Genomic DNA, 27,812 nt, shown 5'->3' with positions numbered 1-27,812 from the left:
ATCCTCCTATATCAGCGTCCCAAGTACTGAGATTACAGGCATATGCTTCCAGGCCTGGCGTGTGTGTGTGTGTGTGTGTGTGTGTGTGTGCGCGCGCACGCGCATGTACTCCTGGGGACTGGACCTGAGAGCATTCTACCCCGTCTATCACCAGCCATTTTCATTTTGAAATGGTGTTACTCAGTCACTCCTGATGACCTTCAGCTTTCCATCCTCCTCTCTCGCCCTCCAAGTCCTGTGTCACGCTTTTCAAAGGAAGAGCACAGCTAGACAGAAGCAACTAGGCTGTGCTACTGATTTCAGATTCTTTAAAAACAGAATGCTGGTGTGAGGCTTTCAGATGATGCTTTAATATGATCCGAGGTCTTTGAGAAATGATGTACTGGTGGGCCTGGGCTGCGTGAAGGACCCCAAACAGGCTGGGGCAAGCTCACCCAAAAGACGCTGAGCGCTGTTTGTGGCTGCCGCCTGAGCCTAGCTTTCCCCCGCTGCAGATCCCCCTCCAGCAGATTGCGCGCAAGGGATATAGCATCTCAGAACCTGTCACTGTCTGTCATGCTGCTGGCCTGACCTGGCGCCCACGCCGTCTCCCTCGGTAGGCCACCCCGCATGCTGGGCAAACAGCTTCCGGCAGCAAGGGCTCGGCCCTCGGGCGTTGTCCTGCTCAGTTTCGCTGTCTTCCAGCGTGGGTCTCCCCGGGGTCCTCGCAGCTGGGCTGCCCTGAGTGCCAAAGCGCGGCAGGCCCGTGCGGAGGACAGCCTGGCTGGCAGGCTCCTTCCAGTTCTATTTCTAGCTTCGTGGCCGCAGTGCAAGCCCAGCTTAAGATGAAAAATAAAAGTCACGTGGGACGGAGCAGCCTCGGGCCTGAGAACGCTCGGTGGAGGCATGTGCTGGCGGCCCTTGTCTGATGGGGCGGCTTGGTGGCAGGTTACCTGTGCGGAGCGAGCTCCCTGAAGTACAGCCCTGTAAGCCGGGTCTTACTGCTGGCCAAGAGCCGGGGCCCAGGCCAGCCAGGACGGCCAAGCGCACCGCAAGCCCTGCGCCGCGCCCTCCTGAGAAGAACGCACCGGAACTTTTATTTTGAGGTTGTCCTGAAGCATTCATGTTCTATGGCTCTGAAATATGTTATTCTGTAGAAGGTCACAGACCATTTCTGACAGTGCTGTTTGCTGAGTTTGCTGAGGCCACCCTTGGCGGCTTGCCCAGGGCCCAGCGCACTCCTCAGGAGCCCATGACACCCGTAGGCATCCCAAGCACAGGAGGGCGGCCGAGGAGCGCGAGGAGGGAGGACACCTTCAGAGGGTGGCCAGCCTTCATGGGACCTGAGGTGTGCGCTCCTCAGTCTGTTCCTGGGCCTGTGCCACAGTGCCACGCACCCCCGGGCAGATGGCCAGGTTCCTGGGGGTGGCAGTAGGTGCTATGACCGGTGCTGAGCTCTGTGGCAGTGTGTGACAGGATGTAAGTCAGCCGAAGCTCACAGAGTGGCTAAGGAAGCTACTGCAGGTTTCCCTGTAGACAAGGCCTTTGGAATGTGCGGGTTTGAACATGGTTGGTGGGAGGGGAGCGGAGGGCCTCCCGGGCTCCAGGCTCCACAGCAGGCGAGGGGTGCACTCAAGGAGCCCTCACCTTGAGCGCAGGGGTCGCGCGGCTCTAGGGAAGCAAGGAGCGCCGTCCTGCAGAGGTGGAGACAGACACACGGTTGCCCGGGAGCTCCTGCTTCCTGGCCCTCTGGAACTGGGTTTGCTTAAAATGAAACTTACTTGAACATCAGTCGCAGCATCAGCCTGAGCCCAGGGCTCCAGGTGAGCAGGAACTGCCGTGCCATGCGTTTCCCCACACCGTCTCCTCCCGGGCCATGGCGGACATCACAGGTCCCAGCTTGTGCCACCTGGAGGGAGCCTGTCCCGAGGTGGAGGTGGTGCCTGGGTGAGCACGTGCTCCTAGAGACACTGCCTCTGCAGGTGCGGCAGCTCCCACTGCTGGGCACGCAGCTCCAGGTGGAGACCCCGCACCTCTGGGGAGCGGGTACCACAGGTGGCAGCTCGTGGCCTTCCTCCCCAGGACCCTAAGACCACGAGCTCCTGCGGCAGATGCCCTGGTGTGAGCCACAGGCAGTGTGTGGGCCTCTGGAGCCCCTGGGAGATGTCCTGGAAGGGCCTGGGCACTGCAGGAGGTTTTTAGAGAAACTTCTAAAGAGAAGCGTATTTCACATGACAAGAGGCAGAAATCCTGTGTTAGTGGCAAAGCCAAGTGCTATGCCAGAAGGAAGGGAGGCAAACAGTATCTCATTATAGTCGATTTTGGAATATACCAACTGCAGTGCGTTGTTGATGTCTACCAAAAATCCTATCCCATAAATATACAATATCAATCTCCCATTATCAGTATTTTTTTTCTTTTTTGCGGTACTGGGCATGGAACCCATGGGAATTCTACCTCCGAGCTACACCCCCAGCCCCATTTTTATTCTTTATTTTGAAACAGGGTCTCACTGAGTTGCAGAGGGATTCACTAAGTTACTGAGGCTGTCTGTGAACCCAGATCCTCCTGTCTCAGCCTCCCAAATGCTGGGATTACAAGTGTATGCCACCTCACCTGGCCTGGATACATTTTCTAAAAAAGATTGTAATCAGACTTTTAGCGTCAGGTTTCAGTTTCCTTTCTTCTCTCTCCTTTCTCTCTCTCGCTCTCTCTGTGCATGTGCATTTGTGTGTGTGTGTGTGTGTGTGTGTGTGTGTGTTGTGTAGTACTGGGAATTGAACCCAGGAGCATTCTACCTCCAAGATACACCCCCAGCCCTTTTTATTTTTATTTATTTATTTATTTTGAAACAAAGTATTGCCTGGGTAGCTGAGAGTCTCGGTAGGTTGCTGAGGCTGGTCTTGAACCTGAGCCCCTCCTATCTCAGCCTCCCCAGCACTGGGAGTACAGACGTGCACCCCCAGGCCTGCTCTGGCTTGCCATCTTCTTGAGCATGCTATTATGGCCAGGGAGTGGGGCGCGTGCATTGGGTCCCCTCTTTTGGCTTCTCTGCGACAGTGGGGGGCCGGCCCGGACTAGCCAGGTGCTGCTTCTGACTCCCCTCAGGGTTCCACTTCCTCCTTGTCTGGGTGCTGGAGTTTCCAGACAGCAGCGGCTGCCCTCAGGGTTGAGGGGCCGCTAGGCAGGTCCTGAGCCCACCACCCAAAGAAAAAGTCATCCTGAGAATAGTGAGATGGCCATTCCTAGAGACCAGCAGGTGCAGAAACAGAGCCCACCCATGTGGGCATTTGTGTTGGAAACGTGCATTTGAGTGGTGCTGTGAAATCCTTGGTGCTCTGGGAACCGTCCTTGTTGGTTTCTGAACCAGGACACGGAAGAACAGCATTGCGCTTGAATAAAACATCTCCCAGCCAGTGAGCTCGGCCGGGGCAGATCTAGAGTTTCCACTGTTACTGCTTTCCATTATTGAAAGCCCTGGGAATGCGCATCACACGGTCATGAGGCTCTGGGATGCTGGCAGGAGTCTTTCAGCTAGAAACCCAGATGCATCACCTTCCCATTCAAACTCCCAACTATAATAATACTGATTTTAAAATATTTTATTGAAGTGTAATGAACCATAATGATTCTCAAAATTAGCTGTGCATCAGAACCATCTGTTTTGTTTCATTCTAAAAGTTGGATACCTAGGGTATGAGCCAGCCTCAGATGTCCATGAGAGGGACCCCAGATTCAGGTTTTCACCCAGACCCTTCTAGCTGGTGATGAAGGCCCCTTGGCAGTAATCAGCCTGTTCAAATCTACGTGTCTGGGCCCTTGTCTCTAAAATCATCCTTCCCTTCACCAACCCAGACCCTTTTTCCCCCTCCACCACCCACCCATCCCTCCATCCCATCCCTCCATCCCATCCATCACCACCCAGTATCTCCCATCTGTCTCTCCATCTTCCCGTCACCTGCCTGTCATTCATGCATCCACTCTTCCTCCTCCTCCCACTATCATCTGTCCTTCCATCCATCCATCCACCCATCTGCCCCACAGCCACCACCCAGACTAAGGCAGGTAAAGGCCCTGCCACCATGGAACTTGTTTTCTGCGGTCAAGGAGAGGCAGGAGAGATTAATGAATGAACACACACACATTAGAGTGGATATGTGCTGAGAAGGAAAAACCAGGAAAGGTGAGCCCGGTGTTGGGTCAGGGCCTGGACTCAAGGCAGAGGGGTCGGGATGCGGTTTATTCATAAAGAGCAGGAGACAGTCCAGGGACAGCGGAGCAGCTCCTGGGAAAGGACCTCTGGCCGAGGGAGGCAGTTGTGCTGGCTGGAGGGCCCAGGAGGGGTTCAGGGGACCTTGCTGGCCGGGTTAGGCTTGGGCCGAGCCAGGAGGAGGCCCGGAGCCTATGGAAAGGCCTGCTCCCTGGGGTCAAACCACCGCCCGGGGCCACTGAGGAAGCAGAGCAGGCCTGTGGGCTGGAGCGCACGGGCTGTTGGGCCGGGAGGCTCCTGGTGGTGCTTTGGTGGTCTCACTCACGCTCTCTTGTCTCCCTCTCCTTCCAGAGCACTACAGTTACGTGCCGTCCAGCGTCAGCTCTGCCCTGCCGCTTCCCGGGGCACACGCCTCCCTGCCCGTCCCATGTCATGAGCTGCAGACATCCAGCCCCGGCATCTCTGCTGTTCCTTCCCCCAGCCATGGCTCGGGGTATGGAGGGGCGATGGACGGTGGGCCCGGGGGGTACTTCCTGCCTTCTGGTAGCACCCGGCCCAACGGGGCGCCAACCCTGGAGAGCCCGCGCATCGAGATCACCTCCTACCTGGGTCTGCACCATGGCGGCCAGTTCTTTCACGACGCCGAGGTGGACGACGTGCTCCCCAGCTGCAAGCGCTCGCCATCCACAGCCACGCTGACCCTGCCCAGCCTGGAGGCCTACCGGGACCCCTCCTGCCTCAGCCCGGCCAGCAGCCTATCCTCCCGCAGCTGCAACTCCGAGGCCTCCTCCTATGAGTCCAACTACTCCTTCCCCTACGCGTCCCCGCAGACCTCGCCCTGGCAGTCGCCCTGCGTGTCCCCCAAGACCACGGACCCCGAGGACGGCTTCCCGCGAGGCCTAGGTGCCTGCCACCTGCTGGGCTCGCCCAGGCACTCCCCGTCCACCTCGCCGCGCACCAGTGTCACAGAGGAGAGCTGGCTGGGCGCTCGCGGCTCCCGGCCCACCTCGCCCTGCAACAAACGCAAGTACAGCCTCAACGGGCGGCAGCCCTCCTGCTCCCCACACCCCTCGCCCTCGCCCTCGCCACACGGCTCGCCACGGGTCAGCGTGACCGAGGACACCTGGCTTGGCAACTCTACCCAATACACCAGCTCGGCCATCGTAGCTGCCATCAACGCGCTGACCACCGACAGCAGCCTGGACCTTGGTGATGGGGTCCCAGTCAAGGCCCGCAAGACGGCCCTGGAGCATGCGCCCTCCGTGGCACTCAAGGTGGAGCCGGCCAGCGAGGAGCTGGAGCTGGGCGCCACGCCGCCTGCGCCCGACCTGCCAGAGGAGCTGGGCTTCCAGCACCTTCGCAAGGGTGCCTTCTGCGAGCAGTACCTGTCGGTGCCACAGCCGCCCTACCCGTGGGCCAAGCCCAAGCCGCTGAGCCCTGCGCCCTACCTGAGGTGAGCGGCCCCGTGCGAGCATCGTCCTGCTGGCCAGGTGCCGGCCCCTAGGCCTGCGCCCACATGTGAGCCTCTGTTGGATCCAGGTCATTGCAAAGGCCTCACTGTGATTCCGTCACCTGCAGGGACCCTGGTCCGAGGTCAGGTCATAGGTACCAGGCTGGCACTGCACAGCCTGGGGTTCTGGGCACGACTCTGCCCAGAACAAGTGTGGCCCCTCTGGCTAGCTGTGTGTCTTCAGCGACGCAGCCACGGCCGCGCTCCTGGCCTCCTCTCTCCGCACTAATTGCCCTCACCACGTTGGGTGCAGATGGGACCTCAGCTCCACAGTCCCCTAGGGCACCGACTGCCCATGTCGTCCCCAGCACAGTGCCTCCCCCAGGAGACCAGCCCTGCTTCTGGCAGTCAGTGAGGGCGCTTGGGCAAGTCCCCAGCTCCTGTCCTGGGCTGTTGGTTTCTCTCTTTAAGCAGGCCCCGGCTGCTCCTGCTCCCCTGGGCCCGCTTCTCCAGCACAGCGCTTTTATTTCTAACTAAACAGCTTCCGACAGGTAGGCCACTCTGAGCCCAGCGGGTGCCTCCCGCCCTGCAATGGCTCCATCATTGCGCCTCCCAGGGGCCCTGCCTCTGTCCTCTTGGTTCCTGCCCCCCTTTGTTAGGGCTTCCGAGTCAGGCCTGGAGCGGGACCCTCAGGTTCTCAGCAGCGTGGGCCTGGATCAGCAGGTGCCCCCAGAGGCCGCAGGCTGTAGAAGGCTCTGCTCTTCTTGGACTCTCCCATCCGTTCCCTGCGGCAGCTGGGGGCTGCTCAAGAAGGTCTTGTCTAGGCTGCGAATGGCCCACTGCACCCTTTTGACGATTTGTGAGGGTTGATGGCTCCCGAAGCAGCCGGGGTGGGAGGACGCTGGCTCTGGGCACACAGGCTTGCAGGCTGGCCTAGAGCGGGGAATGTGTGGCCTCGGGGCTCCCGGCTGGCACCAGGCAGGTTGCCCGTCTGCCCAGCGTCTCGGCTCAGCCCCAGGAGGGCTGGCCATTCAGAGTTGCCATTACCTCCAGTGTCTCAGGGTAGTTCATGAGATTGGGCTCTAGAACTCTACGTGGAGGCGTTTAAAAAGCTTCAGAATGACGCAGGCTTGCTATCATCATAGTGTTAACCGAAAACGAGACGATTGCAGCTTGAGGCCAGCCCTGCCAAGCAGTTGCTGTGGTGTGCTTCTGTATGAGCTGATTTCACAGGCAGCGAGGGTCGCCGGCACTCCTCGTGGACCTAAGTGAACTTTCGGAGTCAGGGAGGGAAATGTCAGCCATGTCACGGGGGTGGAGAGCTTTTTGAGAAGTGGAGACATCTTGGCTGGCTCCAGAGTTTGGCAATGGTGAATTGTGCAGCTATGGACATAGATACGCATGCATTAGTTTGGTAGTTTGGTTTCCTTTCTTTGGGGTAGATACCCAGAAGTGGCATTGCTGGATCAAATGGTAGATTTGTTCTCATTCTTCTGAGGATCCTCCATACTGTTTTCCAAAGTGGTTGCCCTAATCGCCGGGCGTGGTGGCGCACACTTGTAATCCCAGCATTCGGGAGGCTGAGACAGGAGGATCGCGGTTTGCAGACAGCCTCAGCTACTTAGTGAGACCTCTGCAACTCAGTGAGACCCAGTTTCAAAACAAAGAATAAAAAATTGGGCAAGGGGTGTAGCTCAGAGGTCAAATGCCTCTGGGTTCCATCTCAAGACCCGCAAAAAAAAAAAAAAAAAAAAAGTGGTTGCCCTAATTTGCAGTCCCACCAACAATGACTTAGAGTTCCCACTTCTCCACATCCTCGCCAGCATCTGTTGTTGTTTCTGTTTTGAATGATTGCCATTCTAGTTGGGGTAAGGTGAAATCTCAGGGTAGTTTTGATTTGCATCTCTCTGATTACCAATGATGTTGAGCATTTTTTCATGCATTTATTGGCCATTTGAATTTCTTCTTTCATGAAGTGTCTATTTAGTTCACTTACCAATTTTTTGATTGAGTTATTTGTTTTCTTAGTGCTGAGTTTCTTGAGTTCTCTGTGTATTCTAGATATTAGTCCTCTATCAGAGGAGTAGGTGGCAAAAATCTCTCCCATTCTGTTGGCTCTCGGTTGAGGTTCTTGACAGTTTCCTTTGCTGAACAGAAGGTTTTCAGTTTCATGCAATCCCACGTATTGATTCACCTTTTAGTTTGTTGTGCTTTTGGGGTCTTGTTGAGAAGGTTTTTCCTGTGCCTATGTGTTGCAGTGTTGGACCTATGCTCTCTTCAAGGAGCCTCAAGGTATCTGGTCTGATTTCCAAGTCTTTGATCCATCTTGAATTGACTCTTGTGCAGGGTGAGAATATGGGGTTTATTCCATTTTTCTGCATACGGTTAACCAGTTTTGCCAACACCATTTGTTGAAAAGGCTATCTTTTTTCCTAGTGTATGTTTTTGGCCCCTTTGTCAAAAATCAATTGGCTATAAGTGTGTGAACTTGTTTCTGGGTCTTCTATTCTGATCCATTGGTCTGTGTATCTGTTTTTGTGCCCATACCATTCTGTTTTTATTACAAAGGCTTTGTAGTGTAGTTTAAAGTCAGGTATTATGATTCCTCCTGCATAGTAACAAAACTATGAGATAGGTACACAATGGAATTTTACTCAGCCATAAAGAAGAACAAAATTATGTCATTTACAGGGAAATGGATGGGACTGGAAAACGTTATACTAAGTGAGATTAGTCAGTCACAAAAAGTAAGAAACTGGATACTTTCTTAATCTGTAGATGCTAGGGAGAAAAAGGGACATAGGAGGAACTCTAGACAAAGGAGGAGAAACCACGGATGAGCAAGTAAGGCGCCCTCACTAGTAAGGCGCCCTCACTAGTAAGTAAGGCGCCCTCACTAGTAAGGCGCCCTCACAAGTAAGGCGCCCTCACAAGTAAGGCGCCCTCACTAGGGGTTATGGGAGGGAGAGGGAAACTCCCTAATGTGCATGATGTGCGTTCACAAACATATCTAAGTCAGTCACTGAGCCAAGCATGAGAAGGAGGGAGGGGGTGGGAACTGGGGAAGGGCTGAATGAGTGATGTGTGCGTGTGCGCCTCCACCATCTTGTACTCCATTAAGATGGAGGACTACAGTGCAGCAATTAAAAAAAAAAAAAAAAGTAGAGTAAGAAGCCGGGCATGGCAGCGCAAGCTTGAAATCCCAGTTCTTGGGAGGCTAAGACAGGAGGATCACATGTTCCCAGCCAGCCTCAGCTACTTAGGCCCCCTGCAACTTAGTGAGACCCTGTTTCAAAAAAATAAAAAAATAGAAATAGAACTGGAGATGTTATTGGAGGTAGAATGCCCCTGGGTTTCATCCCCGGTACCACGCACACACACAGGAGTGGATAAAGTTCAGGTGGGCTGTGTGTCTTATGTATGGGGCTGCCATGGCCAGGCACCCAGGCCAGGCATAGGGAATTTAGCACCAGAAATTTTTTTTTAATACAAAATTTTAATTGAAAATAAATGGTATACATTTAAACTGTATTTGGTGCCCTCTCCCCCCTCCTGCCCTCGTTTACCCTTCCCCCTCCCACCAATGATTGTCCAGGGTAACCATGTCATATTCATACTTTTACACATATTTGGATATAGACCCTCATTAATCAAGTTCAGCCTTCCTCCTCTCCTATCTTTCCATTCAAACTTTGCTGAGATTTCCCCTCCATTATCTGGAGTCCCTCTGGTATCCTCTATGTTCCCTAGTTTGGGCATATTAGAGGAAACATATGTCCCTTCTTCTATAGCACCAGGAATTTAATTCTTATAGCTCCAGGGGCTGGAGCCCAATGTCCAGGGGCCTCTCAAGACCCGTCCTCGGCTTGCAGACAGTGGTGTCCGCTGTCCTGATGTGGTCATCCCTGTGTGTGTGTCTGAGTCCAGATAGCCCCCTTCTTATGAGGACACCAGCCCCATCAGATCAGGGCTCATGGTAGTGGACCCCATTTTTAACTTGGCCACCTCTCCAAACAGGGGTGAAAGCTCCCACATAGGAAATGGGGGGCACAACTCAACCGGATGGTAGGATCCCTTTAGCTGAGAAGTCCCTGCCTGGCTGCCCCTGGGTTCCAGAGGGCGCTCTGATGTTCATGATGGCCTGTGTCCGCCCTCTGCCCGCCCGGGCCTGCCTCTGGCGTGGCTGTGAAGTCAGCTGCTGTTGTCTTCCTTTGCTGGGGAGCACTGGCTGTGCTCCCTGGTCCCCCGCCCTGGGTGTGATGCCCATAACATCCCTGGACCCGGCGAACAAGGCCCATGGGCTGTGCCAGCCCCTCCCGGCGTCGGAGCTCCCCTCTCCTGCTGTTCCGGCTTCACCTCAAATGTTTCCTGGCCCCCATGAACTGCCTCCCCAGGGCAGCTGGAAGCCACCATCAAGATGAAATGTGGCGTCGTCTCACCAGTGACACCGGCAGCTGACTTCCTGCCCGCCAGTGCTCTCTGCGCTCATGCCCAGGCGGGTGGGAGGCCTGGCCGGTGGTGGGGCCTGCGCTGGGGCCTTCTCACCTGTCTGCCAGCTTGGGAGGGAGGAGCCTCAGGCAATCCCATTTCCCCTTTCTGCAAGCTCTTTGGGTCTGTCCCAACATTGAAGGGGCTTTTTGATGAGAAGTGCTGGCTGCAGTTGTCTTTTCCAGAACAATTGATGTTCTGGGATCATTTCCCTTTGGGGTCTTTCTGTATTTCTTATGGCATCCAGCTACCCCACCCCCTGCATGCAAAGCACTTGCTAGACCCACAGGGTTCAAAGATTGGCACTGAATTCACGTTGCAACTGAAGATATGCCATTTTGTGAAATTTTGGGTAGAATTTCATAGCTTTGGGGCTTAGAGTTTTAACTGAATGTTGGTAAGTGTGAAACACTGGCGGAGAAGTTGAGGTGACTTGCCTGAGCCAGAATGGTAATCTCTGTTGCAGCGCCCGCTCGATCCACAGAGCCTCCTGGAAGGACCGGGGTTCCTGCCCATCTCTGTGGCTCCCTAGGCGTGGCTCTCGGCGATGTACCTGAGGTGGGGGACGCCACCAGAGGGGAGGGCTGGAGGGCTGCGCATGGGCGCCTGTGTCAGAAGATGCCAGCTTACGTTCAGCTGTTTCTGAACATGCTTTTCAGATGGTGGCCTTGAGAGTTTTCACATTAACCTGAAGGAGCTAAAGCTTAAGTGATCACCCGCCCTCTACTCCATCACAGAGCCTGTCACGGCCCCGTCACAGCTGTGCTCCAAATCTGGGTAGCTGTGTGAGAAACTTTTCTGGTTTTTTGTTTGTTTGTTTTGTTTTGTTTTCGCAGTACTGGGGTTGGAACCCAGGGGCATTCTACCTCTGAGAGACACCCCAGCCCTATTTTTTATTCTTCATTTTGAAACAGAGCCTGACTGAGTTGCAAAGGGCCACAACTAAGTAGCTGAGGCTGTCTGCGAACCGCGATTCTCCTGTCTCAGCCTCCTGAACGCTGGGATCACAAGCGTGCACCACCACGCCCGACCTTTTTTGTTTTTTAGAAGAGGCCCCCGGAAAGTCTTAACTTTGGTGTGTGAGAGGCTTTCCCTGTCCACTCAGCTTCATCTCTGGATCTGCCGTGAAGAGGCAGTGGATGAGGCATGCAGGTAAAAGGACAGGCAGGCATTTCAGCTGAGTGTGTTCTGGACTCCTAGCACACTGTCGAGTTTGATCCCTCTGCATGAACCACTGCTCTTTGGAGAGTGAATTTCTCAGGTGGGCAGGCTTGGTGGACAGCTGTCACTCAGCTTGCTGGCTCCAGCGGTCAGAAGTAGGTTCCTGTCCTTCAGTAGGACGTTTTCTTCAAGCTTTGGCTGTGATGTTGGAGGTCTTAGTGGAATCAGAGCTTTGATGCTGTGCACAAGTATCAGCTTCAGGATTCTTAGCAGGACACTGCGGGAATAAAAACCACTTGCAGCCGAGTGTGGTGGCGCACACTTGAAATCCCAATCTTGGGAGGCTGAGTAAGGAGGATCGCAGGTTCTAGACCATCCTTAGCAACTTAGGGAGGCCCACAGCAACATAGTGAGACGCTGTTTCAAAATAAAAACAGAATGGGGCTAGGGGTGTAGCTCGGAAGTAGAGTGCACTTGGGTTTCCCCAGTACCATAAACAAACAAAAAACAAGTAATCTACTTGTATTTTAGAAGCTGAGTTTATCTTAAATTGGAATAAGATTAAATAAATCTGATGATGGGTAACAGCTAAGTCAGAAGCAAATAAATGTGCTGCAGAAGCCGGCAGGTGTGTCCCAGTGCGGGATGGGCCGGGCTGCAGCCAGGCACTTCAGCTGAGCTGGCCTCGCCTGGGGCGCATGCTCGGAGCACCTCTCCAGCAGAGCCCTGCCCAGAAGGAGGAGGACCCCGTAGCCGCGGTGGTGAGCACTGAGGTTTCTTCTTGATTTTGGAATTGGTCTCTGCCATCTGCGCCCAGGGGGCTGAGGGAGCGCCTCCCCAGGTCGCACTGCACCTACAGCTTGGGGTGGGTGCTCGAGGCAGTCTTTCAGCCATTGCTTCTTCCTGCCTTCCTGGCAGCCTGCAGAGCCTGGGTGTTTCCAGATGCCTCAGGGAGGACAGGGTTCTTCCTGAGATGCTGGGAAGAGCCCCACCCCCCCGCCACCTGCCCTCATCCTGTGGGTGACCCACAGATGAGGCGACATCCGATCAGAACAGGTCAGCACTGTCTCCTGGCCCATGATGGAGCCAAGGTCAGAGTAGGGCCTGTCAGTGACAGCCCCTCGTTAACAACCGACGGCCGAGCGTGTGCCGGCATGAGCTGACCTGAACCCCGAGCCTCAGACCCCTGCCCTGGGGGCACAGCGGGGTCAGCCCCTTCACCAGCCCTGCAGGGAGCAGGCAGCAAGGCTCTCCTGGCAGCACACGCAGGGCTCTGGAGGGCAGGCACAGCTTGCCTGGAGAAGGACACTGTGGACGGGGGAGCTGATATGGAACTCTCTGGAGCACTGAAGGATGGCGCGCTCAGCTCGGCTTCCCTGAGCTCACTGGTGTGCAGGCCTCGCGTGCCTCCCCGGACCTCTGGTTCACAGTTGGCACTTGGAGACCTGGCTTTGTGACGCTGCTCTCTAACGGGAAGACTGGCCTGACATTCAACCAAGATGTCAGAGGCTGGGAAATGGAGGGCTTCTACAAGGTTGGTGGCCCTGGGCGCACTCTGGAGAGAGGGGAAGTCAGTGCCTCTGCTCCTGGGAGGGGGAGGTGGCGAGGGTCTCCGGGACTTCACACTCAGGTTCTGAGGCTGGCCTTGGAGACCCGGAGTGTTGCTAACCTTAGAATACTCCAGAAGCTGCGCTGGCCCTCAGGACAGCCCATCTGCCCACACCCAGGAGTCTCCGTGAGTCCCCCGTTGACGCTCTCCAAACTGCGCAGAGCCCTGGCAGTCGTGTGCATCAGTGGACACGGACAAAACAGAGGGTTCCTGTCTGAGGACGGAGGTGGCAGGCGGTAGCCATGACCTGCGGTGGCTGTCTGTGGGGAGATGGCCCGCCCAGGGATAGGAGCTTAACCAGGAGACATCTGTTCCCTTCTGAAGCTAGGGTCTTGGAGGCAAAGCAGAGGGTTTATTTGCTAGTATTTCTGGGTGTCTTGCACGAAAGCATTTTTGGGGGTACTGGGGAATGGAATCCAGAGGCATTCTATCTCCAGGAGACACTTCTAGCCCTATTTTTAATTTTGAAACTGGTCTCACTGAGTTGCAAAGGGCCTCACTAAGTAGCTGAGGCTGTCTGTGAACTATGATGCTCCTGTCAGCCTCCTGAATGCTGGGATTACTGCGTGCGCCGCCACGCCCAGCTTGCACAAGAGCGTTTTTATGTGTCCTGCTGGAGTTGCCTTTTCGCAACCTCAGCCATCTTCTAAAAGCCGGGTTGGGGGCTGTGATGAGCTCAGTGGCAAAGCCCTTCTTGCCCGTGAGTGCCCTGGGTTCCATCCCTAGTTCCAAAAGGACAAAAAAAGACCCCAAAAAGCAAAAGCGGGATTGACAGCCGAGTACTGCTGGCTGTTGGAGAGTGGCTGGAGAAGTTGCATGTTTTCCCTCCGAGGCTCCTGATGACGCCACCCGCCCTGTCCTGGATCCCTGTGTGCTGACACAGTTTCCCAGGAGGGGACACTAGAGAGAGAGGAAGGAAGGACCACGGCCCTCGGCCGCTTGGAGTCTGGGTGGGCGCTGCAGGGACCACGCCTTGGGCTCGGCTCTGCAGGTGCAGGGCTTCTAGTTTTGTTGGAAGGAGTTGCTTCTCCTGGGGACATGGAGACCATACCCATGCTTCCTGAGCGCAGTGGCGTGCCCCGCCAGTGTAGGAGCACTAGGCAGTGTTTCAGAGGCTTGGGGGGTAGAGGCTTGCCGGTTCGGCCCTGTCACCAGGAGGAGGCTTGGGCAGGCCTGGAGCAGGTGATAGGGCAGAGGAGCCCGGTTGCTTTCATGCCGGGGAGCATGTGTGTGGGGTGTTTCCAGAGCCTTGGGCCGCAGGATGACCCTGTTTTTCCTGGAGGCAGAACTCTGAGGACCGAGGAGCCCCAGCAGCTGGGAAGCGCCTCCCCCAGGGCCATGCGCTGGAGCTCCCCAGGGGCCACATGCCTGGTGTGCCTCCTGTGTGAGCAGGGAAGCTGCGACAGTGGAAATGTTGAGAGAGTTGGAATGGAGAGGAGTGAGGCTGGGAGGCCTCTGGATGTTTGCTGTGGCTGGACATGGCCAGCGGTCACCCGGCTCAACACCCGCGTCTGACCCAGCTCTGCTTGTTGCCGGGGGGCCGAGGAGGTGATGAGACGTAGCCTCTTCCCATCCCCAGCCAAGTCAGGGAAAGGAGGGAGGCCGGTGGAGGACGCTGAGAGTTCAGGTGTCCGGCCCTCTGTTTCAGCAAGAGGCAGGAGCTGTGCTGGTCTCGGGCACCTCCACTCGGGAAGTGTGTGTTCTGATTGCCTCGCGTCCTGCCAGGAACACGTGTGTGTCGCGGCTCGAGGTCCTCCTGCAGGCAGGTGGCGTGGCCTCTGAGGGCTTGGCCGGCACCTAGAGCTGCGGCCAGGCCCTGGGTCATCTGCCTGGGACCGGCTTTGCCTTGCCTCAAGTCCATCCCTGTGACGCTGCTCTTTGTCTACCTTGGATTTATTTGTATTTTCCATAAGCAACCCACAGCAGGTGTGGCGTGAGGGTCCTTGTGAAACGCCATTGCTCTGAGGATGGATTAGCTGCAGCTGCCTTCAGGTGTGAGGCCCTAGAAACAGGCTTTGCCTGAGTATAGGGGAAGCGGGCACCCAGGGAGCAGGTGGGCCCAGGGCTGCCTGGAGGTCTGACTGGCTCACCCTGCACTCCCTGCCTGGCTGCAGGCTGGGAGGTCAGGCCTGGGTGTGCGCTATGGGAGGCTCCCGGGGTGTCCTGCTCCGTATTTGGAGGGGCGGGGTGGGGGCATAGAGCAAGAGGGACATGGCTTTTCCAAAGCTCTGGAAAAATGAGCTTCCTTGGTAATTCTGTACACCCCATTTGACGGGGGCAGGGAAAGCAGCCAATTCTTAAGAAATTCCTGAATCTGTCATTTAACACAAACACCCTCCACTGAGACCTGCTGCCTGCACTCTGCAGGTTCCAGACTTATGGCTTTGACAGTGCTCTGCAGCCTGAACCCAAGTGTTTCCCTCTGGGCCAGAGCTCCCATCCCACCAGCCTCCAGCCTCACCCTGGATGCAGGATCAGAGCCAAGCACCTGGGGTCCAGCGGCTGTGATGGGTCCTGGCAGCAGCAGGAGGAGTCAGCCTGCACACCCCTCCCCAGGAGGGCCAGCCAGGACAGCCCAGGGCAGAGATGCAGCGGAGCGTGACCCCTGTCCTGGACCACCCCGATGTGCGGGAGAGCCCAGCCTAGCAGCTCCTTGGGGCACGCAGCTCCTGCCCTGGGTTGGGAGGGGAGCTGTTAATGGCTCCCCAGGGTGACCATCTGTAGGGGCCTTCAAGGGGACCCCCTCCCCACTGGACATGGCGGGCTGGAGGCCCTGGGCTTCTGCTACATAGAAGATCTCAGTCTTTCTGAATGTTCTGAGTTGCCAGGACCTCTCCTGCCTCCATGCTCAAGAGAGGCCAAAGGGAAGGATTCAGTGGGAGCGTGGTGCTCGGCTCCTGGGTCACGGCCACGTGGTGCCTGAGCTGCCCCGGGTGGTCTGTGAATGACCCCGCACAGCTGGCTGCCTGAACCCTGAGCAGTCAGGTTGTCCTGGGTGGGCGGCGGTGCCCTTCTGGCTGGGCCTGGGCGGCCTCCAGGAAGGCTGGCCTCTCCTAGGTGGGACAGACTTTCTCAGGCCAGAGTGCTGGGCAGAGGTTGCGGCCAGCCCTGGACCTTTGATAGCAGGTTTCTGTGTGGTCCTGGGCCTGGCCCCGGACAGACCAATGGAAGCACAGACTGCTGAACCAGCGAGAAACCACCGACAGCCCACAGAGAGCCTGGCTTCCCTCCCTCTCTCCCTCCTCCTCCCCTTCCTTCCTTCTTTTCTTCCTCTCTTCCTCCTCCTTCTTTTTCTCTTTCTGCTTTTAATTAAGGGGGACCCCCTCCCCTGACAGCCAAACCATTAGGAAGTATTTGGCTGCTGCCCCTGAAGAAATGTGTTAAGTCTGAAAATCTTTTTTTTTTTTTTTTTTTTGCAGTACTGGAGATGGAACCCAGGGGTCTTTTACCTCCAAGCTATACCCCCAGCCCTATTTTTATTATTTATTTATTTATTTATTGTGGTACTGGGGATGCAGCCCAGGGGCATTCTACCTCCAAGTGACACCCACAGCCCTACTTTTTATTCTTTATTTTGAAATGGTCTCACTGCATTGCAAAGGGCCTCACTAAGTAGCTGAGGCTGTCTGCAAACCATAATCCTCCTGCCTCAGTCTCCCGAATGTTTGGATTACAAGGGTGCACCACCACGCCCAGCTAAGACTGAAATTCTTGTGGACCGGGCTTGACAGAGGCCTGGCCAAGGCCAGGGGTATAGGCACCCGCAGCGGCCACACGGTGAGGGAAGATTTCAAATGGTCATCATGCCCCAGCCCTTCGCGTGCTCAGAGGCAGCCAGTGGAACCAGACAGTGTGGCCTGGTGGCAGAGAGGACCCGGGGCACCCGAGACCAGTGTCCTCTGGTCCCGGTCTCTGTGCAGTCTCCATGATGTGAGCATGTGCTTACAACGTCTTCTGCTTCTCCCGCGTGGGACCAGGAGTCGATGAGACCGCTCTTTCCTGGGAAGCGGGTCCAGCAGCACCAGAGCCACAGTTCCAGCAGGAAGTGCTGGCATCTTTCCCTGCTCAGCCCCACACAGGGCTGGGCGCAGGAAGGCAGGACTCGCCTGCCACCTGGGGAGGCCACTGGCCATCCCTCCTGCCCTAACCTTTTGCATGCAGGGCCCATGTTACCCCAGCCCCAAGGCCTTCAGGATTCATGGAATTGAAGATAAATTCTTTGGAAAAATTTCCTTGCAAGAATTTAGAAGAAAGCTGGGTGTGACAATACACACCTGTAATCCTAGTACTTGGAGGCTGAGGTGGAGAATCACAGATTCAAGGCTAGCCTCAGCAATTTAATGAGAGCCTATTTCAAAATAAGTAATAAAAAGGGCTGAGGTGTAACTCAAAGGGAGAATCCCTCTCAGTTTAACCCCAGTCCCAAAATAAAATAAGAAATGAGAATAAATATGTAATTTACTGGACATGCAGGTGTGGGTCTGGATTAATCTGCGAAGCTCCATGGGGACCAGTGGAGGGCCAAGCCCAAGAGCAAGCTGGCTGCTGCCTCGGAAAGGGAGAAGGTTGAGGTTCTGCAGATTAAATGCACCTTCGGCCAGCTGCGCGCCCTAGGCTGTCCACTTAGATATCTGCATGCGTGTTTTACCGTACTATCATGTCTTGCTGCGTTGTCTATCACATGGAACGTACAAATCTACACAGTCGTGAGATTCGGCAGTATATTTTCTACCCCAGACGGCCTGTTAGTAAGAAATAGGAATAAAATCCCGTGGACACTTAGAGGGCTGGCTGTCTCCAGGACATTTACTACTGCGGGATCAGAAGTATTTATTTCATGTATATTTATTATCCACATACCACGTGGTGTTTGCAGGTCTGTGTTTTTAAGTGTTATGTGAAGAGGTAAATAGCAACACAGGAAACTATTTCTGGGGCCTTTGTGTGGGCAAATATCAAACACGGCAGGGCTTGGCTTTGGCCAGTTGGGGTAGTGGCTTCATAGTGCCTACAGAGAACACAAGCTGCCTCAGTTTCCCCAGTTGCCCACAACCTTCGACCCATGACCCTGCACCAAGGATGGCAGAGATACGCGCTGGGATCTGATCGTGTGGGTGCTCATGACACGGATACTCATAGTAGTGAAGTGCCGGGGACAGCCAGAGCCCACCACGGGGTGCCATTACTCACGGGTCAAATGCAACGCTGAACTAAACAGTTGTTTGAACAGTGTGCCTGAATTCTCAAAATGTGGCCTTTCTTTTAAAAAGAAAAGGCCAGGATACCAAGTTGTCTGTTTTGTTTTGTGAAGAAACATTCCTTCTTGTGTAGAAATAGGTTTTTATACCCAGGTAGAGTAGCATGCCTGGGTAACTGTATGTGGGGTGATTTCAATGTGTGTGGACAATTTCAAGTGGCTTCATGTGCACCGTTGGGCAGTCCAAAGATCTGTTTCACTGCTGTTTTCACGGTTGTAGTGAGTGCTGCTTTTATTTTATTTATTTATTTTTGTTGGTACTGGTGGTGGAACCCAGAGGCTTTCTACCTCCGGGCTATATTCCCAGACCTATTTTATACTTTTATTTGGAAACAGGGTCTCACTAAGTTGCTGAGAGCCTCACTCAGTAGCTGAGGCTGGCTTCGAACCTGTTTAATCCTCCTGCCTCAGCCTCCCAAGCTCTGGGATTACAAGTGTGTGCCACCATGCCCAGCGAGCGCTACTTTTAAATAGATTAAATTAAGTTGAAAGTAAGATTGCAGGCCTTCAGCAGAATTCCCCATTGCTGGGGTGGGCTGGTCAGATTCTTCTGGTGGCAGCTGAATCTGTGTGTGGGTGGGTGGGGGGGGGTTGCCCCGCTACTCTTCACAGCTCTCCAGCCATGGTGTGTGTGTGTGTGTGTGTGTGTGTGTGTATACGCGTGTGTGCGTTGTTACAGGGAATTGAACCCAGGGCCCCTCCACCCCTGAGCCTTTTATTTGTAAGCAGGGTCTTGCTAAGTTACCACACGCTATCCTCTCTCAGCCTCTCAGTGGCATGTGTCGCTGTGCTTGGCTTGGGCCATTTATTTGAGCCAAGGCACCAGTTTGCATTTTTTCTTTTTATTTATTTATTTATTTTTGGGGAGCTGCCAAATTCATGCTGAGCATTTCCAGCCAAAACCAACCATCTGAGTTGTCTGTTTTGCAATGTTTATTTTGTAAACCATTCTTACTGTAAGCTATGCACGTCCTGCTGTAAATCTGTGACTCAAGGCTGTTTACACAGAATTATCCTATGTCACTGTCAGGTGCGGAGAGCTGGACCACCTTACTTTTGTGGGGGACGGCCGCCGCCAGGCCAGGCCAGCCCCGGCCTGTCCTCCCCTCGGCTTCCTTTCTCCCCTCTCTCTGGCCTTTTCTCCCTTTCTCACTTTCTTCTTCTCCTTAAACTTCCTGGAAGTTGGGTTCAGCATTATTCTTTCCACTGTGAGTTCTGTTTTTTGCTTCTTTTTCTGTGCAAAGGGAAAGGTGGTCTTTCTCCTTGGGCCCACAGACTTGGTCCTGTACTTTTGTAAGGGGCAGTTGGAGGTAAAGGCTGCGTCGTCCGGGCACTGAGCCTCAGGGCGTGGGTGCTTTTGTGTGCCCTGAATCCCAGCACCTGACCCGCCATTCGCCATTCCTGCTGAGCGGGAAGCAGCGGGTGGTCCCTGACTCTTCCTCTACTCCAAGGCTCCGTGGGCCCCCAGTGCCCCACAGACAGCCTTCCCCAGGACCGGGTCCTTCCTCCTGACTGGCCTCTTCCTTCCGCCTGCAGCGTGAGTGTGCCGCTGATAGCCCAGCCCGCCACAGGAAGCAGCCCTGGCTGCACAGCCCAGACCGCGAGGCGGGCTCTGTGCTTGGAGTGTCTCCCTGAAGCTGTAGAGGGGACCAGTGGCCTTTCTGTTCATCCTCGGGGGACCTGTCGCTTACATTCGTGGGCCAGGGTTCTGGGATGCGGGCTCACCTGTGGCCACATGACCACACTGGCGCTTCGTGCCAGGCTTCCCGGCCACCGTACCCATTCTTGGATTCCCCTGGGTGTGGGAGGGTGGGCTGGAGCAGTTCCGCCTGTCCTCCTGTCTGCAGACTTGTCTGTAACGTGGTGGCTTTGGAGGAAGCTGCTCGTGGAGCCCCAGAGCCGCTGAGAACGGCCCCCACCCAGCCAAAGTCCGCAGCTGCCTCCGCCTCCCTGCTGCACAGACATTGAGGGTCTGGTGGGGTCTGCAGAGACAAGCAGTGGGCTCAGCCTCCGAGGCCTGATTCGCCGGCCTCCTGCCTCATCAGTGTTGAGATTTTCAGTTATTTGGGAACCCGTCTTATTAAGAAGGAGTAGTTGGCAGAAGCCAGTCTTGAAAGAATGAACGCATTCTCATCTTCTTACTTGTGGATGGCTGCAAGCCATAGCCTCACACGTGATAAAACGACCCCTGCCTCAGGGCGCTCAGACAAACCGAGGTCCTACTTTGGATGGGCCTTGTAGTGGTGGGAGCCCAGGCTTCTCGCGTGGGCGGTGGACGGGTGAGCCTGGTACTGGGAGCTGGCCTGCGGTCACTGCCCACGGCCAGCGCTGCCCGCGGCTCGCACGCCAGGCACTCACCGCTGCTCTCTCCTTCACAGCCCATCTCTGCCCGCCCTCGACTGGCAGCTGCCATCCCACTCGGGCCCCTACGAGCTGCGGATCGAAGTGCAGCCCAAGTCCCACCACCGAGCGCACTACGAGACGGAGGGCAGCCGTGGGGCCGTGAAGGCCTCGGCCGGAGGACACCCCGTCGTGCAGGTAGGGCAGAGCTCACAGGGCGGCCCCTTGTGAAGAAGGTATTATCTCCCAGCTAGGTTAGCTAAAAGGTCCACACAGTATATAGCCAGGGGCCCATGTTCCCCTCAGCGTCGATGCTTCCTGACTGATGACGGGGCTGGGTCCCAATAAACCGATTGTAAGTTGAAAATATGAAGCCGGGCGTGGTAGCGCACGCTTGTAATCCCAGCATTTGGGAGGCTGAGACAGGAGGATCGTGGTTCGAGGATATCCTCAGCTACTTAGTGAGGCCCTCTGCAACTCAGTGAGACCCTGTTTCAAAATAAAGAATAAAAAAAAAAAAGTAGGGCTGGTGGTGTAGCTCAGAGGTAGAATGCCCCTGATTTCCATCCCCAGTACCACAAAAAACAGAAAATATGAAAAGTCACAAGTACATTTGCTGCACGTAATGCCCCCCGCCCCCCACCACAGATGTTAACATTTCAACAGCCACAGAGAAGCTCGCTGCTCTCCAGCCAGAGTCCAGCCCCTGGGGTTGCAGCGAGCCTGCCCCGGCACCCCGGCATCGTGACATTTAGCCACTGACCGACAAAGCACGGGGATGCCCCTGGCTCCCGCCTGCCACTGTGGGAGAAGGTCCTGTCCCTTGCTGCCAGCCCGGGACAGAGCGGGAGTCCAACCCAGGAGTGCAGTTGCGAGGAGTGTGTGCCAGTTCTGTGCCACTGTGATGCTGAAAGGCCCCAAGTCAGGCGCCCTCTGCGCCCAGAGCACAGACCGAGGACTCTGCAGGGCACCTAGAACTGTTTTAAAGGCTTGCGCAGAGCAGGTGCATTTATACCTGGAGGTCTTGTTTGAGTTCAACAACTCTGTTCTTTCGTCTCTGAAGCCCTTGACCAGAGGCAGCAGTTCTCCAGCCACGCCACCCCTCCCCTGGCCTGGCAGGTGCTGGGCCCACCGTTTCTCAGCCTGCTGGGAGGCGTCCAGGGAAGCAGCGGGGAGAGGGGGCGGCCAGGGACCGAGCGAGGCAGGCCCAGCCTCTCCTGTGCCCGAGTCCCATTAGGCAGGCTGCCCTGGGGTGGCCCTGGTGGCATTTCTATGCCTCATTAACTCCTGGGAGAGAACCTGTTCCCTTGCTGTGGAGTTAGAACGTCTAAGAGGGTGGCCGTGCGGGACAGGTATGTCTACTGGCCCCAGCGGGTCTCTTCTCTGCCGAGACATGGGTATGAAATCCCAGCGGGCTATGAAGGGGTCAGCTTTCTCTGTCTGTCACCCCATGAGCTGGGGTCCCCCAGATGTTATCATTTTGACAGCTAAAGCAATGTTCAGGGGTCCAGCCACACAGGTAACAGAGCACCTGCCCCAGGACCCCAGTGCCAAAGGCGGGGGGTCCAACCCGTTGTTTAGGGAATACTGCAAGCCGGAAGGGTACTCAGCGGGAACCCTGTGTTTTGACTTTATTCCATTTAGGTAACACAAAGCCCTGGCGGGCAGGAGGCCGTGGGCACGGTGGCTGTTTGCCAAGGCTGCAATCAGCCATGGCCTTCGCGAAGCACAGCGCTTTAGCTGCACCTGCAGATGGTGTTAAGGTGGTATTTGTGGCCCGTGCGCCTGGCGCCAATTAATACCTTCTTTGTTAGCTGCTTGATGTGGGAAAATGCAGGAGACGCCTCAGCGCGCAGCAGCGGGCTTGACATTTGAAGTTCCCACCTTCCCAAGAGAAGCGGGTAGATAATGCCTGCATTTAGTTGTGCTAAATAACGACAGGTATTTACCTCCCCTGTCTCGCCATGGCGCTCGTTGAATAAAAGCACATTATTGCTGAATGGAAAAGATATTAAAAGGAGAGGAAATAAGTCGGTTAAAGAAGGAGAATGAGAATAAGCAGCGGAGAAATAATGGCTGAACACCCCCCATTTGTGCTAAATTATATCGGTAAGGGGTGCAGGCTGCGGAGCTGAGGGATGCGAACACCGAGCCTTTATTAGAAGGGCAGCACCCCGGGCGAGAGTTGGCACTGCAAGCGGTTGCCTGAGTGCTGGTCACGAGCACCATGGCCGTGTTGGGAGGGCGAAGCCGGTGGCAAGTGTGGAGAGCCCTGGTGGTCTAACGGACTCGGTTCCTCCGTCTGCTGATGGCCCCAGAGAGCGTCATCAGGATATCTGGCTGACACGCGGCCCCGCACACCGCCCGTGCCCCAGCTTGCTCCATCCCAGGACCCTGACGGTCATCCAGCACAGACAGCGCCGGAGAATCCAGATGCTTTGGAGGAAGTAGGAAACTTGAATCAGTCATTCAAAATGTCTTCGAAACGTGTCCCTAGAACTATTTCAGATCAAATGCCATGTGTTGATGGGCACCCCTGATGGCAGTGGCTGGTGGCGTTTGGGCAGGATGACCCCCCGCCCCTCGTGGTAGGGAGAAAATGGTCCCCAGGAAGCGGACGCGCCGGTCTTGGTCGGCATTTCTCATAGTGAGACCTTAGTAATTTAAAGAGTTTCCCGATGTGTCTGTGCAGAGTGGATTCACATCTATGCCAGTATGGGGTGGGCAGCTAAAAACAGGGGATCGGGGGGGTTTTGTTTTCTTTTTCAGTTGTGGACCACAAATTAGATAAAAATAGAATTCGCACATAATTATAAAACATACGAAAATAGGAAACTCTCAGTTGCCACGAAAGCCCAGTAACCACAAGGTTTCATTCTGTGCTGCTGAGATATTTTGGCACATCCTTTTGCGCCAGTGGCCCCGTGCCCAAGCTGTCTTCTTGCTTTCAGAGGTGGGCGTGCACGTAGCGCTGTGGGCCCTGGGCAGCCCAGATGCATCCTCTGGTGTTGGGGCCCAGCCGCCCTGCCATCTCCTGCGGGGTCACCATTCAGATCCACCAGCTTACAGGAGCATGCCGGAGCCCTCCCGTGTCCGAAAGCTACTGTCTCTTCCCGATGTTCAGACGTGTTTTCCTCTGTGGTTCACAAGTTTGTCCATGAAGTTGAAGTGAGCGACCTGCAGAACAGAAAAGCCCCAGCAGCACCCAGGAGGGGAGGAGGAGGAAGAGGAGGTGCAGGAGGAGGCCACACCAGGAACCGGAGTGTTCCGCCTCCACCTGGGTGGAATCGCAGGCAGCGGGTCCCGGGTGGGCAAGGTGCTGTGTCTGGCAAGCCTCACTGGTTTGGGGGATGCTGGGTTTGTGAGGGGCTTGCCTGAGCCTCCACTGACCAGTGGTGGGTATGGGCCTCTTCCCTCCACTGGGGCCCTCCTGCTGGACAGTGTGCTGCCCTTCATCCCCTCTCATGGACACAATCTCTTTCTGCTGGAAGACACCATGGCCGCCCATCCTGCTGGCCATCAGCGGTCCATCAGCTACCCATCACTGGAGACCACTAGCTTTGTCAGCATGGTCCTAAAGGTGCCAGCTCCCATAGGGTCCTTCCAGTCCTTGGCCTGGCTCTCTGGCTGCCAGTTCTAGGAATCTGTCCGGGTCTGCGGTTGCTGGGCCTCTTGGCTGCTGCTGATAGGAGGAGGCTGAGGAGCCACACTTCCCAAAGCCGGGCAGTGGGTGCTTTCCTGGCCACCCTGGGGAGTATGTCCAGGGGCCTGTCAGGGCCTCCTCCCAGCCTCAGCACTGCCCTGCCCTGCAGGAACATACAGAGCTCTGTGGGGATAGAGTCTGAGCTCCAACCCAGGGGGCCACAGAAGGCGGCTCGGTTACCAATCACCAAATAGCTTGCCGATAGCATCTGGTCCATCACCAGGAGGCCGGCTTCACGTGAATAATTCATGGGTCACTGAAATATGACGCACTAGAACCCGGCCGGTTCCTAAACAGCATTTTAGGTTTGTAGTTTGTGGCTCAGCAGTTGTGATGGCAGCCAGCACAGTTCTTGCCCGGCTGAGGAAGGGTTTGAATCAGAGAGCTGTGGGCAGGATCCGGGTTGGTGGCCCTGGGACTCGGCCCACAGCGGGGTGTGAAAGACTCGCTGGGGGCGGCAGTGTGTGGGGCAGAGGGCTGGGCCAGGGGTCCTGCCGGAGCCTGGGCCTGGGGGCCACTGGGGCTGGCCAGGTCCTGGTCCCTGGGGACTCGCGTTAGGTCTTGGCTTTAAGGCCCACTTTGTCCCCATAGATTCAAGGCAAATCCTTTGTCTAGCTTACTATAAATTCAACGGCTGGAGCGCGAGGCATGAGGTCCCAGGTGGAGTCCTTTCTTGGGTCCTTGAGGTGAGTGCTGGGCCTGGCTGTTGCCTTGCCCTCTGGAGCTCTCCCAGGGTCTCGACGCCAGTGAGCAGAACCACGCGGCCACAGAGGAGCCCTGCGCCGGAGGCCAGCCATAGCCGCGGCTCTGCCCGGCCCCGGGACCCGCGAATGCGTGAGGCCCCTTGCTTTGGGGATGGAGAGGCAGTCCTGACCCTGACCAGGTGTCGGGACCTTGTTGCTGGCGGTGCCGGCCGCGGCGCAGCACATTAATCTTTCATGGGCTGGACTCGTGCCGGCAGCACAGCGGCCACTCCTCTTTCAGGATGAGTGTCGTGGCCCTCTGTCCCTCTGTGTGCCTCATGCACAGCGAAGGTTTTCACAACCTCACGGCTGCCATTTCCTTCTGCACACGCAGCCCAGTGCCAGGGTCTGGTTTACCCACGAACGTGAGCAAGTCCACAGACTTGCTGCAAAGGCCTTGTTGCCCGAAACGCCCCAGCAGCTCATGACCACGAGCATCCGCCACACGTTTCCCAGAGTGGCCGGGAGGATGCCGGGCAGCTTTACCACATTGTATGCTCATGGTGGAGCCACCCCGCTGTGGTCGTTTAAGGCAATAACAGTTGAGGCGTGAGGTAGAACGTTCCAGATCTGCTGAGATGCCTAGGCACAAGGTCTCAGGTGCACATCCACCCTGGGCACAGCTGGCTTCGCTGTCCAGCAAGGCAAGGAGACAAATCCCAGGCCCCTCACAAGAGTGCGTCTGCCCAGAGCACAGCCCTGCGGAGCTGGGAACGGGCCCGTTGAAGCTCAGGTGCCTCCTGGCCACACCGCCAGCCCAGGGTCTCGACACAGGCATGCCGGGAAATTCTAAAGTAACACTCGGCTTGGTTGCTTTATGTAACCAATTACGTGACCAATTTTGTGACATTGCATTATTTCAAGTGGTTTGCCTGAGTGTGTGTTGAGGGCAGAGCCCCCGGCCTGGCCGGAGCCAGGGGAGGCTGTGCACACATGGGCCATCTAGGGCATGCTGGCCCAGCCTGTGGCCACTCCATATGGTACAGCTAACTGGGGACAAGATGGCTCTCCTGCAGGGCTGCGTGCAGCCCCGCCTCCCTGGGACGCAGAGGCCTCTTGGACGCCTGCAGGTGGATTCCTGACCCGGCATTCCAGGGACCCAGGCCGGCAGGCAGCCTCAGCCATCAAGCCCCAGTCTACACACCAGGGTCTGTTCCGACGTGAACAAGATACAGAATGTGGGTGGGTGCTGCATGTTTAAAGGGCATTCTCTCTGTGCGGAGGCACTGGGGTGGAAGTCGGTTTCTTTCAGAATCCGTGGTGTTACCATCCCTGCTGGGCCTGCCACAGGCCTGGGGCACTGAGCCCCTCTGGAGTATGAGTTACCTGGGCTGCTGTGGGACAGAGGGGCTTTCTCTGTCAGTGTAGACCCGCCGAGGCAGGCACGGTTGCCTCCTGCTGCCACGTGGGGCCTCCCCAGCAACACCCTCGGGCAGGCAGGACAACCAGATGGTGGGCCTCTGTGCCCTAGAGTGGCACTGTGTGCGAGCCCTCTGAGCGGCCCTCTGAGCCCTCCTCACCTGCCCAGCGCCTCTCCAGCCCATCAGCCGTCCTGGGCTTCTAGTGGTCCGTGGACAAGGCCAGCCTCTCTCGTTCATCCCATGCCATCCAGGTGTGGTGCCAGCCCTTGCTGTCCCAGAGCTTTTCTACAAGTAGGGTTCACAGAGTCTGAGTCCTGAGGGAAGAAGAAGAGGTTTTCACTGGGAGACGTGGAGCATAGGCAGCTGCAGGCAGCTCTGTGGGCCGGGGCCAGGTCAGGCGGCGGCCATCTCTGTCATGGCCCTCTCAGATCCCCGGGTGCTCCTGCCTGTCTGGATGGGGCATTGTATGTGGACAGCCATGCATGGGGCTGGGTGGAGAGCGCCAGGTGCTCCTCAGAGGCTCGGTTCCATGTGTGGACATTGGCCTGGGGGACTTCCCAGGGATGGGCAGATGGCAGCGCTCCATATGTTGGGCCTGTCCGGACAGCTTTGGGAACCCTTGCACTGACCAGAGATGAGCCAAGCAATTGTACTGAGGGCCTGGGTAGGGCATACCTTCCAGCACAGTGGGCCTACCGCTTGGAGCTGGGCCATGGACTGCTGGCGTGCGGAGGCTGGGCAGTGGCCGTCTCTTCCCAGGCAGTGGGTGTGGGTCCATGTGCTCCGGGCCCGGGGATCCGCAGAGGCGCCCCTCCTGCTCCCGTTCTGCGTCCCCAGGGGTCCCAGGACCACGAGGCTCTGCATTCCTAGGCTGCTTTTCTTCATTATAGAGTTGGGGCTCCTGGGCGTGTTTTTAATTAGAAATGCTAAATGTAGTGCTTCCGCGCAGAACCTCCTCAATCAAAGGCTGGGGAAGCCCCTCCTGTGCCTGCATCCACCGCAGGCCCAAGAGGTGCTGGTGGAGGGCCCCGGGTGGGTGGGTCCGGGCCCCTTGTCTCTGCAGGTGAGGCCTATGTCTGTCCGTGGTGCCCACTGCCTCAGGTTCCCTTGGGAAGGGGCCGAGCGAAGGCCACTCGTGTGCAGGCTAGCCGCAGAGACGCTGGCCACCATGCCGGTGCTAGGCTGTTCAGGCCACAGTGGTGCCTGGCAGGTCCAGCTGCATTTCTGGGCTGCCGATGGCTCCCGGGATGCACAGTGTAAATGGAAACAGTCGGTCAGATGTCCTGGTACACTCGTGGCAGTGGGGAACATCTGGCTCAGACCACCGTTTCTGTGCGTGGTACGGGGCACGGGGGCCTCTGCTCCCTCCCTGGGATCCTGGCTGAGTGCTCATTCCCTGGGGTGGACAAGGCTGGAGAAATGAGCATCTCAGCTCAGAGCAGAGGGAAAGTGGGTCTGAAAAGACAGACCTCCGAGGGCTACGGCCCCTCCTTGTGGAGGCTGCCTGTGGG

General features: G+C 56.3%; 1 protein-coding gene across 5 annotated transcripts in view; it reads left to right on the top strand.

Moving 5' to 3' along the window:
- The window catches only part of NFATC1 (nuclear factor of activated T cells 1), a gene marked incomplete at both ends in the record, with an annotated part of 95,165 nt that overhangs the window by 7,599 nt on the left and 59,754 nt on the right, over positions 1-27,812 (top strand). For all 5 annotated transcript variants that reach the window (XM_080714748.1, XM_080714745.1, XM_080714747.1 and 2 more), the window contains 2 exons: positions 4,541-5,642; positions 20,533-20,692. In XM_080714748.1, coding sequence (XP_080570874.1) covers positions 4,541-5,642; positions 20,533-20,692 — 1,262 coding nt within the window. The remainder of the gene's footprint in view (positions 1-4,540; positions 5,643-20,532; positions 20,693-27,812) is intronic.

The sequence above is a fragment of the Muscardinus avellanarius genome (assembly GCF_963383645.1).
Source record: "Muscardinus avellanarius genome assembly, chromosome: 17".
Classification (NCBI taxonomy): domain Eukaryota; kingdom Metazoa; phylum Chordata; class Mammalia; order Rodentia; family Gliridae; genus Muscardinus; species Muscardinus avellanarius.
This window is presented reverse-complemented; position numbering and strand designations above follow the sequence as displayed.